The following is a 13,578-nucleotide window of genomic DNA, read 5'->3' as shown; positions in this document are numbered from 1 at the left end:
CACAAACAGGGCTAAGGGACTTGTTCAAGGTCACACAGATAGTAAGTACCTGAGGATAGATTTGAACTCAGAAAGATGAATGTTCCTAACTCCAGGCCTGACACTCTATTCGCTGTACCACCTAGATGCCCAGTCCTGCCCCAAAACCTGATTACATATTCAGTTCCTGCTACATTAAGTGTGCTGGAGATAGAATTAAGTGCAATAAGACCTTGTGCTCCAGAAACTTACAATTCAACTGGGTGAAGGGGGGCAATAAAGTAAAAACAAAGACAAACTAGCTTGTATTAATTTGGAGAACTGTTATAGACAATAATTGCTCTAAGTTACTCTCCCATATATGGTCAGTGTTTAAGTCTTTTTGATTTTACTGCCATATATATATATCCATTACCTATCCTCTTCTCTTCTCTTACAGGCCTTTAACACCTCTCACCTGAGTTAATGCAGTGACTTGTCAATTGATCTAATAGTTTCAAGCCTTTCCTTTCTCCAATCCATCCTCTATACAGCTACCAAATTGGTATTCATAAAACTCAGGTCTAACATAATGGTCCTCTCTTCAAGAAGCATCAGTATCTGCCAGTTGATTTCTGTATAAAATATAAATTCCAGTTTGACACTAAAATCTTTTCACACTCCAGTTAAAGCCTATCTTTCCAGACTTATTTCACTTTCCTTTTCTTTACATGTTCTAATTTTCTGTCAAACTGGCCTTTTTGCTGTTACCCACATGTGATGTTCCATGCCTTTGATCAGGTTTTCTCCCATGTCTGGAATGCTCCTCTCCTCCCCAGCCCTCTTCCTCCTTCTCCTTCTCTTCCTCTTCACATCTGGGAACTTCTAGTTCCTTTCTAGGCTCAGGTCCTACATGAAGCCTCTCTTGATCCCTCCCAGTCGTTAGTGTTCTTTGGATCCCTAGAACCTAACACTAAGTGCCTTGCACATAGTAGGCGCTTAATAAATGCTAATGAATTGACAGGACATTATGAAGGGTCTCAAGAATCTGTTCATGCTTAAAGGGCTAGCCATTCAGGAAACGGGTTAAGGAAGTGACATAGTACATTTAGGGGCATGAGTGAGAGTTTTACTAGAGGAACTAAAGTTAGAGAGGCAGACTGGAATTATTTAATCTCCATTATCAGACTAATGGAGTCTGACATATATGGACTATAACATTTTTCTGGGACTAGCTAATTTATCCAGAGCATTGCAATAAAGATGACATGGGTTCTGTCATAATTTCTGCCTATCACATTGTCATAGACTAAACTCCCAACCTCTGACAGTCATCCCCAAAGTTAATGGCACTGTCAAAAGGGAGTCAGGTAAGCCTGAGAATGGCTTACCATAATTATATCTCCACTATTAGAAAAACAACTCAAAGATATGTTCCACTAATGATCAATCACTCAATCAATGAGTAATTATTTTAGTATAATTTTTATTCATTAAAAACCTACTATGTGCCAGCCACTGTTTCTAGTATTGTGGAGACAAAAAGAAAAAACAAACTCTCTGACTTAAAAGAATATGTGTTTATACATACAGATATGTATACATACATACATGCATATATATGTGTATATGCCTGTAGTATAATCACACATATATTGTGTGTGTATATACACATACATTCCTTGAAGGCAGAGACTATATATATATATATATATATATATATATACATACACATATATGTATAGATATATTCTTGTGGAGAAAACATATACAAAATAAGTTATGCAAAATAAATAGAAAAATAGAATGATCATTCAGGAGTGCCATTTCTGCATTTAAAAGAAAATACATTTGCATGAAATAGTGTTTGTGATGTATGGAATAAACTATATCATTCTTTCATGAAAAAGCTTATTATTATTTGTTATTGCCACAGTATCTAGTTAAAATACATGGAATGTAGTGCAGTGCTTCATAATTACCAAGTGCTGACTCCCCATTCAGAAAATTTACAAAAAACCTTAAGATTACATTTCCATATTGTACATATGGGAAACCCATTACCCAATCCTCCCTAGACCCCAAATGCACATTCTGTAGAGTAAAGCTGACAGTTACCCAGCAGGACTCCTCATTTAGGAGCGAAGCTTATATGACTCCAGTGAGGCACCAGAAGAAACTTTAGATGAGTAGAATGTCATTCCTAACCTCAGAATTGGACCAGCACACTGAGGTTTAAACCAGAGTAAAGGTTTTGTTGGTGTGACCTTTGGAGACGGTTCAGATTGGCCTGAGGTACCCTCTCTGCTCTCAATGGCTAAACTACTGAGACTAGGTTGGGAGGACTAGATTAATGAGGGTGAACTTGGATAAATACTATTTCCAATAAGACTAAAACAGTTTTGTTGTGTTGTGTTTTATTTTGTTTTTACATTGTGAAACAGGAAAGCAAGTATAAAATCTGAAGAGATGAGTTTACAAAGGAGAGGAAGGAGGGTGTCATTAGTTTTAAAACTAGGGTGTATGAACTTATTTATTAAAAATATGTTGATAACCATATTTCAATATAATTGGTATACTTTTTTATCTTATATAGTTTATTTTGTACATCTAAAAACATTCTGAGGAGGGATTATAAAAGAAATAAAATGGTAGAAATTTTTTTTGTTTTGTTTTTCCCCCAGTGCTATACATAACATTCTATTTCCTGACTCTGTGACTTAACATAGATTGTGCCCCCTCCCTGGAATGCTCTTCTTTTCTCCATCACTTCCCCCATCCTTTCCAGGCTCAGTTCAGGAGCTGCCTCCTACTTAAGACCTTTGTTACTTCTCCCATTTATAAGTGCTCTTCCCTTCTTATCCCAGACTATTGCTCTTTGTATTTGGGTACTTTGAATTTCCCTATCAGTATATATGTTGTATACCTCCACTAAAATAAAGTTCCTTGAGAGACAGACCAGAAAAATGATTGTGATGAAAATCAAGAAACTAGAAAAGGAGTTAGTCTACAGGTCACTAATCCTACCAGAAGACACTTAGAGGTAAATGAGTCATAGCATGTACCCATCAGCTAATGGGAAGAGATGAAAGAGGAGAGGCACCTTTATTTCAACTACCCTGAAACCCAGGATTTTCATCTTAATCCTTAGGTCCACTTAAAGTGGATAGGAGGTTTAGAAACAAAAGCTACAAACCCCAAAAATTAACTCTTAAACTTCAAAGTTTTAGGATAAAGGCTTAAGGTAAAACCAATAGATTTTCCCAATTCTGGTAATACATTTTTTACATGATTCTGAAAATTTCCCTGTGGTCCCCAAAGCTCACTCAAGCCTTGGGGTTTGTTATGAATGCTGACACAGCTTGCTGTTAGGAACACAAATTTATATGGGAAGAAGACTCTGCCTTGTCAAATATACCAATCCCTTCTTCTTCCATTCCCCTAACAAACTTTTTCTATCCAAAGAACAATAGATATTATAGGAAGAAGAAGCCTTCTTAGCACCTAAGTTGTACAGAACTGTCTTGAAGACACAGTTCCCTTTGAAGTTGCTGGTTGTTCCCATAGTGGGAATCAGTTCTGCTGATGATCACAGCAAAGTGAGAACTGAACTATCTGACTCCATGTAAACTGTTTCTCAGCTTATTTTCCAACCTAGGTCCCTGCCTAATTTATTTATTTTATCCCAAAGTTCAAGTTGCTTTTTTGATGAAGATGTTTGTGACTGTGCTTGCTATAACTGAGAAAGTATAGGTACTTGAGTATAGATCTTGGAATGGACGTAACAGATAGAAATTTGGCTTCAGGAATGAAAGTATTTTCATTTACTTAACTCTCAATGAAAAAAAAATGACATGGTAGCCAGTCGCCAGTGGGTTTGGAGACTAATGATGGATAGGGATTCTTTTCCCTCAGTTTCTCAATTTAGTGCATCTAGGACAGATAAAATCAAGCCTCTGGTGATGGTGGGTATATCCCTGCCACCCCCCTTTATAAGGGAACCTTTATTTTTTAATTCCTATTTTTTCTCATGTTCTATCATTGGAGCAGATAGCAGATTTACTTTTAGTAAAAGGGATATTCTGCCTAATGATATGCACTAGAAATGTATAGACACATGAAAAAGATAAATAAGGTATGAGAGAAGGAACTTCATGGTCAGGAAAGAAAATGATGTATAAAATTCCAGAAAAACTTAAAACAACAACCTATTTTGTATAACTATTTGAGCAATCCAGTAATGTAAGCTATATATGGGAACAAATTTGTTGCAAATTATTTATGGGTGAATATTAAATGACAGCAGTCATAGACCTGTTATTAGTGAGACTACATCTATACAGCAGACAGTGAAATGGAAATGTTATGTGGCTAAGTTGCCTGTTTTTGACAGCTAAATAGAATAATCTACCATGGAAGTTGTACGGTCAGTCTGTAGGAATCCCTATACTGCATTTTAAATAGCCTAATATTTAAAGTTTTTTTTGAGAGAGTTAAAAAAAATCCCTGAATACCTTTGAAAGCCTTTGAAGTTAGAGTTTCATCTTTCCTGGCAGAAGAAGCAGGCAAATGACAAATAAGTTGTTTGTTTGTTTTGGCAAAAACAAACAAAATAACAAAACCCAATTTCTGCTATAAATCAATTCCCCCCCCAAAAATCAATAACTCATAACCTCTTAATAATTTTATGTCAGATAAATCATTACTAGGAATCAAGGACAATTTTCTAAGATATTGCATAAATTCAAGACATTATAACTTTTATTATATAGCCTCAAAAGTCAATTCAAAACTTTAAAAAAAAATTGGACAAAAGTATTTCTTAAGAAGCAAACTTCTTTATACTTGAATTATTTCTTTGCTTTTAATTCTTTCTTTTTAAAATGCTTCCTCCAAATAAGCAATTAGTGGAATTTATAGTCATTTGCTTAACTCTTTATCTTCTTCTCTGATACCTAATACTACTGATGTATAGCATACCATAATTTACAAAGTATTTTCATAGAGATACAGATAAAATACATGTAGTTAAAAGTAAAAGGCAGTAGCAGAACCACATGATTTATCTAGCATGACAAAATGAATAACATAAATCAAAATATCTAGAAATTACCCATTCCCACAGGGAATATGAACTTGTCAGGTCCCACTTTTCAGAAACTGCTCCCACCAAATATGACTAAATAGAGAGAAAATTTTCATAGGCTATACTCAAAAAACTTGCTTGAGAAACTTTCTGAATAGAGAGACTGCCTGGTAAAACACATGCAGAGTATGAAAGATCAGGTTTCTCTATACAGCTGTCCAGAATCCCATTAGTCCCTCTTACTACTGGCCGTCTTTTTCTATAATTAGGATGGCTTAAGGTTTATCTGGGCCTTTTTCAAAACCAGATTTCCTTCCTAGCAGCAGCAGCTGTCACTCACTCTTGCCTTAATGGTATCTGAGGGCTTACTTGTGATTTACATTATGGTGGAGCTCATGGGAACCTGAAGTGGGGGGATAAGGACATGGAAGGATGCTTTCTGTTCTGTTAATCTTTCGAAAGGAGTCTTACCTGAGGATGGGCATGTTGGTTTACCACTTGGTCTTTCTCCAGTAGGCCTTTAGTACCCTTCCCTTTCTTCTTCCATTCTGTCTCTCCTTTTGTGGGAAGTGACTCTGTTGGCGCTGGAAGGGTTTCTGTTTCTTGCTGTGCTTGGGTCGAAATGGTATATTCTCCTCCATGGAACTGGGAATTAAGATGAATAACTTCTGCCTCTTCATGAAAACTTTCTCTTGTATCGCCTTGGCTAAATTCAAGATTCCTGACTTCTCCAGGACCTGGGAGGTTAAGCGTGCCATCTGTTGCATTTTCTTTCAGGTTGGTGTTTGGCTTCCTGGGTTTCCCTTTGCTCCCTGGTCTTCTCACCCTGACTAATTTCTGTGAGCCCTTCTTCCACGGCAGGTCTCCCTGCACACTTTTCTTTGCTAGGTTCTCCACAGGCTGGTTTGTCACTGGCTTTTCTAGCTCATGAGTCTGGGGCACCATCTCTCTAGGAGTCTTCTCCATGTTCATCAGACTGTCAATGGCAAGGTACTCTCCTGCCTGGTGACTATCTGCATTTTCTCCTTTCATTCCTGGTTGATCACTGTCATTGGTTGGAGAAGCGGCAGGGAGCTTATATCGCTCTTGGTCTTTCATTGGGGATGTTTCATCTTGAGAGTGTCCCAAAGTAAGAGTCATTCCTGGTTGCAAGGCAGATTGATTGGAAATGGGTAGATTGCTCCTTCCAGCTACTTCTTGTAGTTTTGAGTGATGATCGCAGAAGCCAGTGGTGGTATCCATAGGCACAATGTTATCTGACACCTGACACTGATGAGCCATTTCACTGTGGAAATGCTCACACCCACCCAGACAACCCTCTCTGAATTTTGTCTCTTCGTCATCTCTTTCTAATAAAAAGACAGGGTCATTCCCTCTGAGGTCCTCTTGCCAGATCACATTAGAGTAATCTGTCATAACATCGGAACATTCCAAATACTCAAGGTCATCATCTGAAAACTCCTCAGTGCAGGTTAGGTTTATCTCTGGGCAGAGTTCAAAATCTGTGTCAGAGTCTTCACTGGAAATCTCTGGGGAAACATTCTGCTTGGTTATGGAGTTGTACACTGGATAAATGGATGTGGTTTCCTCAGACAACGCCATGCTAAAGCTAATATATTTCTGTATTTTAGGGTCTTGATGACTAGATGGTAAGACTTCATCATTATGACCATAACTGGCCATACAATCATCAATTAATCTTGATGGTTTGGAATGTACCAGCTCACTGCAAGATTTTTCCAGTCTGTCTGTCTCATCCCTGTCTTTAGGGGAAAGCAGATCAAATGTATTTTCCTCTGTGTAATTATGATTAGAGTAATTCTTTGGAGTTTGAATAGTGCTTTTGACACCTGTGTCTTTTTCAGGACTCTGTGTCTTATTATCATTGTTGGAGTAAAACTGTGAGAAGCAGAAGTCTCTAAGTTGAGGGAAAGAAGAACCAGACAGAATAGAAGTGTCCTCAGTGGCAATCTCTTCCTCCTGGAAAACTTGTTCTTTATCATCAACTTGATGTGAGTTGTCCTTCTTGTAAATCTCAGTCTTATCCTTACAACTCTTAGCAGTATCTTCTCTCAGGTTAGGATTGAGTTGTGGGTTCTCTGAAAAACACTCAACTTCAACAAAAGCTGAACAGCAAATCATTCCAAAACAGTTTTGAGCAGAGATCTGATAAACCGCAGCATCATTCTTGGTGCAGCTGAGGTGAAAGAGGAAAAAAAAAAAAAACACATCATTTACCACACGATGGATAGACTCTCAGTAGTCTCAAAAAAACTTTCCACAACACTTCCCCAAATGGAGAAAGTTGGCTGTTTACTTAGATGAAAAAATGTCTCATTTTTCACAATTTCCCTCCTACCAGGGAGAAATGTTATGACATTATTGGAGTGCTGGGAATTGAGAAAGTACCATTCTAGCATTTGTTTCCAAGCAAGAAATTGTGACTTAAACTCAAATAACTACCATATTCTGCCCCATATGACTGAGACAACCTGAACAACAAATGTATTTAATGTCATGTTAAATATTGTGACTTTTGCCAGTAGATCTCTCTGATTACAATGCTACTAATTATAGAAAAGAGAGTTTTCTAAATACAGTGTTCTTAGCCAGTGGACTTGCCAGTGCTATCAAACATGGTTGTGTTTTTAAGCTTTTTATTTACAAAACATATGCATGGATAATTTTTCAACACTGACCCTTGCAAAGCCTTCTGTTCTAGATTATCCCCTCCTTCCCTCCACTCCCTGCCTAGATGGCAGGTAGTCCAATACATCCAACCATGATTCTTGGGTGATTCTGGCTGAGAATGCCATCCCTAACAGAACATTAAGCTTTCTTATGCTTAAAGTCTATAGAGCAAAAAAAAATTGTCTCTGATGCTGTATACAGTTGTTCAAATATGAGCAAACATCACTTAGGATACCTTAGTTTTTTTTTCCCCCATGACCCTATATAATTGCCATTAGAAAGGAGAAGTGATATGGTATGAAAATTCCAAATGCTGAAGTAAGGAGTCCTGGGTTTGGGTCCCAGCTCCTGAATTTCTTAGCTGTGTAAACTGAGGTAAATCATTTAACTTCTCTAAACTTACTCTTGATCTCCCACAATATAATCATAATAATATTTGAATGACCTCTTTCTTGTAGCTATTCTGAGCCTTAAATGGTATGATGTAAGTAAGGGTTTTTGTTTGCCAATAGAATGCAAGCTTCTTGAGGAAAGGGGCTGTTCACTTTTTGTCTCTGCCTCCCAGATCCTGGCATGGTGCTTGGCACACAGGATCATAAATTTACAGCTGGAACTTTGGGACCGTTGATTCTTGCCACTTCATTTTATGGATGAGGAAAATGAGGCTTAGAGAAGTTAAGTCAGGCACATAAATAGTAAATAAGGCAGGATTTGAATTCTAAACCCAGTTAGGAAGATTTGAGTTCAAATCCATATTCAAACATTCAATAGCTGTGTGACCCTAAATCAGTCACTTAACTTCTCTTGACCTCAGTTTCCTCCTCTGTAAAATAAGGAAAATAAGAACACTTCTCTTCCAGGATTGTTGCGAAGATCAAATAAGATATTTGTAAAGCACTTTGCAAACTTTAAAATGCTATATAAATATTAGCTATTATTATCATCACCATCATTAATTATTATAATTTCCAGTTCCACTTTCAGTGCCCTTCCCAAAAAAGTCTGACTGATGTAGCATTGTCATTGTTAATGTCATTTTTCTATATGGCCCTACCTTGCAGATCTGGAGAGCTTTGGTCAAATTATGAACTATTAGAGGGAAAACTAGTGTAATTTATTCATAATCATTCTATTCTATGAATACCTTGCATTTATATAAGACTTGATACTTGGTAACCTTTCACCTACGCATCATTTAATTTCATATAACTAACCCCTGTTTGTTTGACACATTTCAGGAATCTACAGCCTTTCAGAAGCGGAATACCAGTGCCTGGTTCCAATTTGTCAGAGGAAGAGAAGTACATAAGCAGTCAAGAGACATCAGGTAAGGCTGATATCCTCCCAAGGTCTCCAATACATTCCATCAATTAAAAAGGAAGTTAAATTAATAAACACACCTAAAGGAGGATCCATGAAGTATTCAAATAATAGGTTCTTATAATTCATTCAGTTTAACTTCCTCATTTTATTTTTTTAATTTTACGGAATAAAACAAGAAGCTTTCTCATTTAAGAGAAAACTAAGGCTTAAAAATACTAAGTGATTAGTCCAAGATTATACAAGTAGAGTCAGATATCAACCTAGATAGCCTGACTTTGGAAGTTGGCTCCTTTTATGCCAACTGTCTTCTAGTTCCTAGATAAAAGATAATGATTGAAATGGGAATTTTAATATGAGGAGAAGGGGAGTAATTCTGGCTCACAGAAGTACTTTATGTACACCAAGGGGGAAGGGGGAAATGGAAGAAAGCTACAGAAAAAAAAAATAAAAGAAAGAGACAGAAACCATTACTCTTCTTGAAGTTTGGTGGAAATAACAATATTAAATCATTTATGCAGTGTTTTAATGTTTACAAAGCACTTTGCAAATAGAATCCCATTTTATCCTCACAATAACTTTGGGAGGTGGATTGCCATTTCACAGAGGAAGAAACAGACAGACACAGGTTAAATGACTTGGTTCAAATCTCACAGCTGAGTGTCTGAGACAGGATTTGAACTCAAATTTTTCCTAACTCCAGGTCTAGCACCTTTACTAATTACCTACAATACCACCTAGTTGCTTCTGGAAAGTACTTCTAATGTTGAGAAACAGGGCCCTAGTCATAACTGGCCATTCAGGTAAGCTGTTTATGGGAACTATTTGTTCATCAGAAAATGTAATTAGGACAACTAAACCAAAGGCATTAGATATGCGTATTTCATAAATGTTTATTGATTGATATATAAAAGCACCCCAAAACCATAAAGTACTCCATGGATTTAATCTGTTTTTGTAATTGTCACTATTAATAATATTAGTAAAAATGATCAGGAAATTGGTGTCTCTGACAACTCTTTAAGATGGTAAATTGCACAGCTGACTAGTAGTCAACTACACCAATAAAAATCATGAGCCTGTTCCGAAAGAATAATCAGAATAATAATTTTTGTGACTTTACTCTAGATAGCTATATGATACTTGTCTAGTATATTAAATACTTAATAAATACTTGTTGACTGTTGATGTACATCATATAACATACATGCAAATTGTATCCTATCCTATCCTATCCTATATTAAATCCTATCCAGAAGAGGGCAGTGTTATACCCACATGGATAACTGTATACAAAACCTTTTACCTCCTTACCCCTTTTTCCTGGGATGTCCACTTCACTAGGGCAGGTATGTGGCACAGTGGCTGTAGAGATGAAAACCAAATAAGGAAGACCTGAGCTTAAAATCTGGTCTCAGACACTTGGTAGATATGTGAGCTCAAACTGTCTGCCTCAATATCTTTGTCTGTGAAATGGGGATAATAATAGGTTTTGAAGATAAATTGAGATATTTATAAAGTGCTTGACAAATATTAATGTGCCATATAAATTCTGAGTGATAAAATTCCTAGATCACCACATTTCTTCTCCTCTTTATTTTCATTACTAATTGCTCTCTGAAGCACACACTCACTCAATTATAAACCATCTCCCTAATCCTTTGGCTCTCGCATATACAATATGTGCAGTATATATTTATGTGCTTTCTTTTTAGTCTAAAGATGATTGCATTACATAATACATTTCTTCCTACAGAATCCTTAAGCACACTTAAAATGCTGGGATGATTATCACCTAAAGGGAATGGAATCACCCACAAAGTCAATATAAATACTTCACCATGGTCTACAGTTACTTGGAAGCAAATTAGAATTATCTGTTCATTTCCCCATGGTTTGGCGTGAGTGGGTGTGGAAGAGTTCTATTTGCTCTTTTCCCTTTTTGACATCCTCATAATTTTTAAGCAATATTTTGAAAGGTTAAGAGAGTTTAGAGGGGATAATGGGTGGTAATTCCCAATTTTAATTCTATTTTTAACGATTTTGCTATTTAAAAACCTTAGGAGTTATTAAAGTCAATTTAAGGAAATCTTTAGACAAGCTTTTTGAAAGCCATGAAAAAGCATTTATTAAATATTTTGTTAAGTGCTAGGAATACAAATAGAAAATGAAATCTCCTATATTTCTTATGGTAAAATAAGCTTATAAGTCTGACAGAGATGGAAACTGGATGGGGGTTTTGAAATATGCAATACACTAACATTACTAGAAATAAATGCTTCAGAGTAAGCAATAACAATAATAATAATGATAATAATAGTTAACATCTACATGGAACTTATGATGTACCAGACACTATGCTCAGTTGATCCTCACAAAAACCTTTCCAGAACGGTGCTATTATATTGCTCATTTACCAGATGAGGAAACTAAGGCAGAGATTAAATGATTTGTCCACAGTCATATAGCTAAGTAAGTATCCGAAAGTGGATTTTAACTCAAGGTCTTCCTGGGGCTTCCATTGCTTCCTAACTGCCCCATGATAGCTAAAATAGAAATTGACTCTCAAATTGATCTAATGTCTAAGTGTTTAGCATCAAAGCCTTTATTTACAGTCATAAAGTGTGGGCTTATTAATTCATGGAATTCTAAACTGGAAGGGACCTTAATGATCATCTCATCTTCAGCAACAAAAGAGGAAAGTGAAATCCACTAAGGTCAATTGGATCACAAGATTTTGAAACTATTATGTAACAGAGCAGGGGATTAAACCCAGGTAAAGCCAAATCCAGTGTGTTTGCTTTTATACCACACACACACACACACACACACACACACACACACGAGGATTTAACAATGAAAGTAATTTCAATTATCGACATATCTTCTGAATATCCCTCTGCCAAAAACTGGCAGTCAATAATTTCTCTATCTACCTTAATAGTCATTTTATCCTTCAAAACAGGGAGGAACTATAAAGGAAAATTGATGGATCTGATTCTCACTATAAATTGGAACTAATTTCCTTCTTTAAAAATTCTACCTTTTCAAAAGTTTCCTCTAAGAAACAGTAAGTAGTTCTAGATTCAGAAGGCCTCAGATATATTCTAGTTGTGTGATCCTGGACAAGTCATCTAACCCTGATTACCTCAAAAAAATGAGTGGAAATAATATTCTTGGCCCAATTCCCACTAAAGGGAAGAAAATGGTTATTGTAGTAGTGGGAAAATGTTGGGAACTTTGTGAAGCAGTGACCATTTCTTTCTAAAATTTCTGATAAATGACAGAAAAATTGGACATATTCTGACAGGAAGCTAAGAACTGGGGAAAGGAGATTTTTGAGGGACCAGAGGAAGGATAGATAAAAACCCATGTCTTAAATTTTACAGGGGAATTCAGCTCAGAGGAGTTGGGAAATTGTCAAGAATAAAATCCTAAAGAAACAAAGGGAAATTATTTCAATAAGGAAGAAGTTTGTTTGAAATCAGTCAACTAGCCATTTACTAAGTGCCTGCTATGTGTCCCAAATTGTATTACGCACCAGGGATACAAAGAAAGACAAAAGACCTTCAAGTAGGCCTTCAAGAAGCAAGCTCACAGTCCACTAGAGGAAGACATTATATAAACAGCTATTTGTTTACAATCCAACCAAGATGGGAGAGAAGATCCCTGCCCAGGGAGGAAGATGGGGTCCCTTGTCTCTGATTGTCCTTGCCTTTCTCCCAGTAGGTTCACAACACCTTGTTCTCCCATGAGAAAGGTATCTGTGAACAATTACTCCTAGTCTGGTACCTTTGGTTCCTGCTTAAAGCCAAGAGATCACAAAAGGGGAGGCACACAGGATTATTTGGATTCTCCCTGGGAAAGATCACACCAGCAACAAGGTAGGGTAATGCATCAGTTATACTCCAAGAAGGCCCAGAGAGTACAGATATGGAAATGGGATGGGAGCAGGAGGCAGACAGCTCTGGGAAGAGACTGGGGAGGGACCCCTAGGGGCACAGAGAGTCACTTAATTATAGTTCAGAGTTGGAAGCACATGGGCAAAATGGGCCCATAGCAGGTTAAATAGTACTCAAGGGACAGGGGTGTGGATGTCCTATTCTAATAGAGTTCTGGGGATGGAGGATGGTCTAACTCCTGTCCACACTACCTTAAGATTGTTCATTAACATATCAATATCATCTCAAAGTTGGGGTTCCTTAGCATAACGTTTCTCTGCTTTACTGCTTATATCTGGACCTTATCTGTAGTTTACAGATCAAAAGAATATTAGTGGGAATGAAGGAGCTATTATCTGGTTTCTTCAAATTCAGTGGATAATCTCTGGATGTAGCCTTAATCAATATAGGAGGCAGTTTTTTCAAAGTTCCCCTTTGTACTTTTAATTCCTATTTATTATTTGTTACTTTACATTGGGGGTGGGACCAGAACAAGATAAAATTTCAGCACACAACTATGTACAAACAAGATATATAAAGTAAAAGTAGTCTCAGAGGGAAAACACTAAGATTAAGGAGGAC

General features: G+C 36.8%; 1 protein-coding gene across 6 annotated transcripts in view; it reads right to left on the bottom strand.

The window, feature by feature from the left end:
• ALPK2 (alpha kinase 2) overlaps positions 1–13,578 on the bottom strand; it is a 171,198-nt gene that overhangs the window by 110,309 nt on the left and 47,311 nt on the right. For all 6 annotated transcript variants that reach the window (XR_004230843.1, XM_031945911.1, XM_031945912.1 and 3 more), the window contains one exon: positions 5,516–7,241. Coding sequence is in view for 5 of the 6 variants with exons in the window: in XM_031945911.1 (XP_031801771.1) it covers positions 5,516–7,241 (1,726 nt within the window). In the remaining variant the exon portion in view is untranslated. The remainder of the gene's footprint in view (positions 1–5,515; positions 7,242–13,578) is intronic.

Source organism: Sarcophilus harrisii, chromosome 1, assembly GCF_902635505.1.
Source record: "Sarcophilus harrisii chromosome 1, mSarHar1.11, whole genome shotgun sequence".
NCBI classification, from domain to species: Eukaryota; Metazoa; Chordata; class Mammalia; order Dasyuromorphia; family Dasyuridae; genus Sarcophilus; species Sarcophilus harrisii.
Note: the sequence above shows the minus strand (reverse complement) of the source record. Positions and strands in the feature narration are given on the sequence as shown.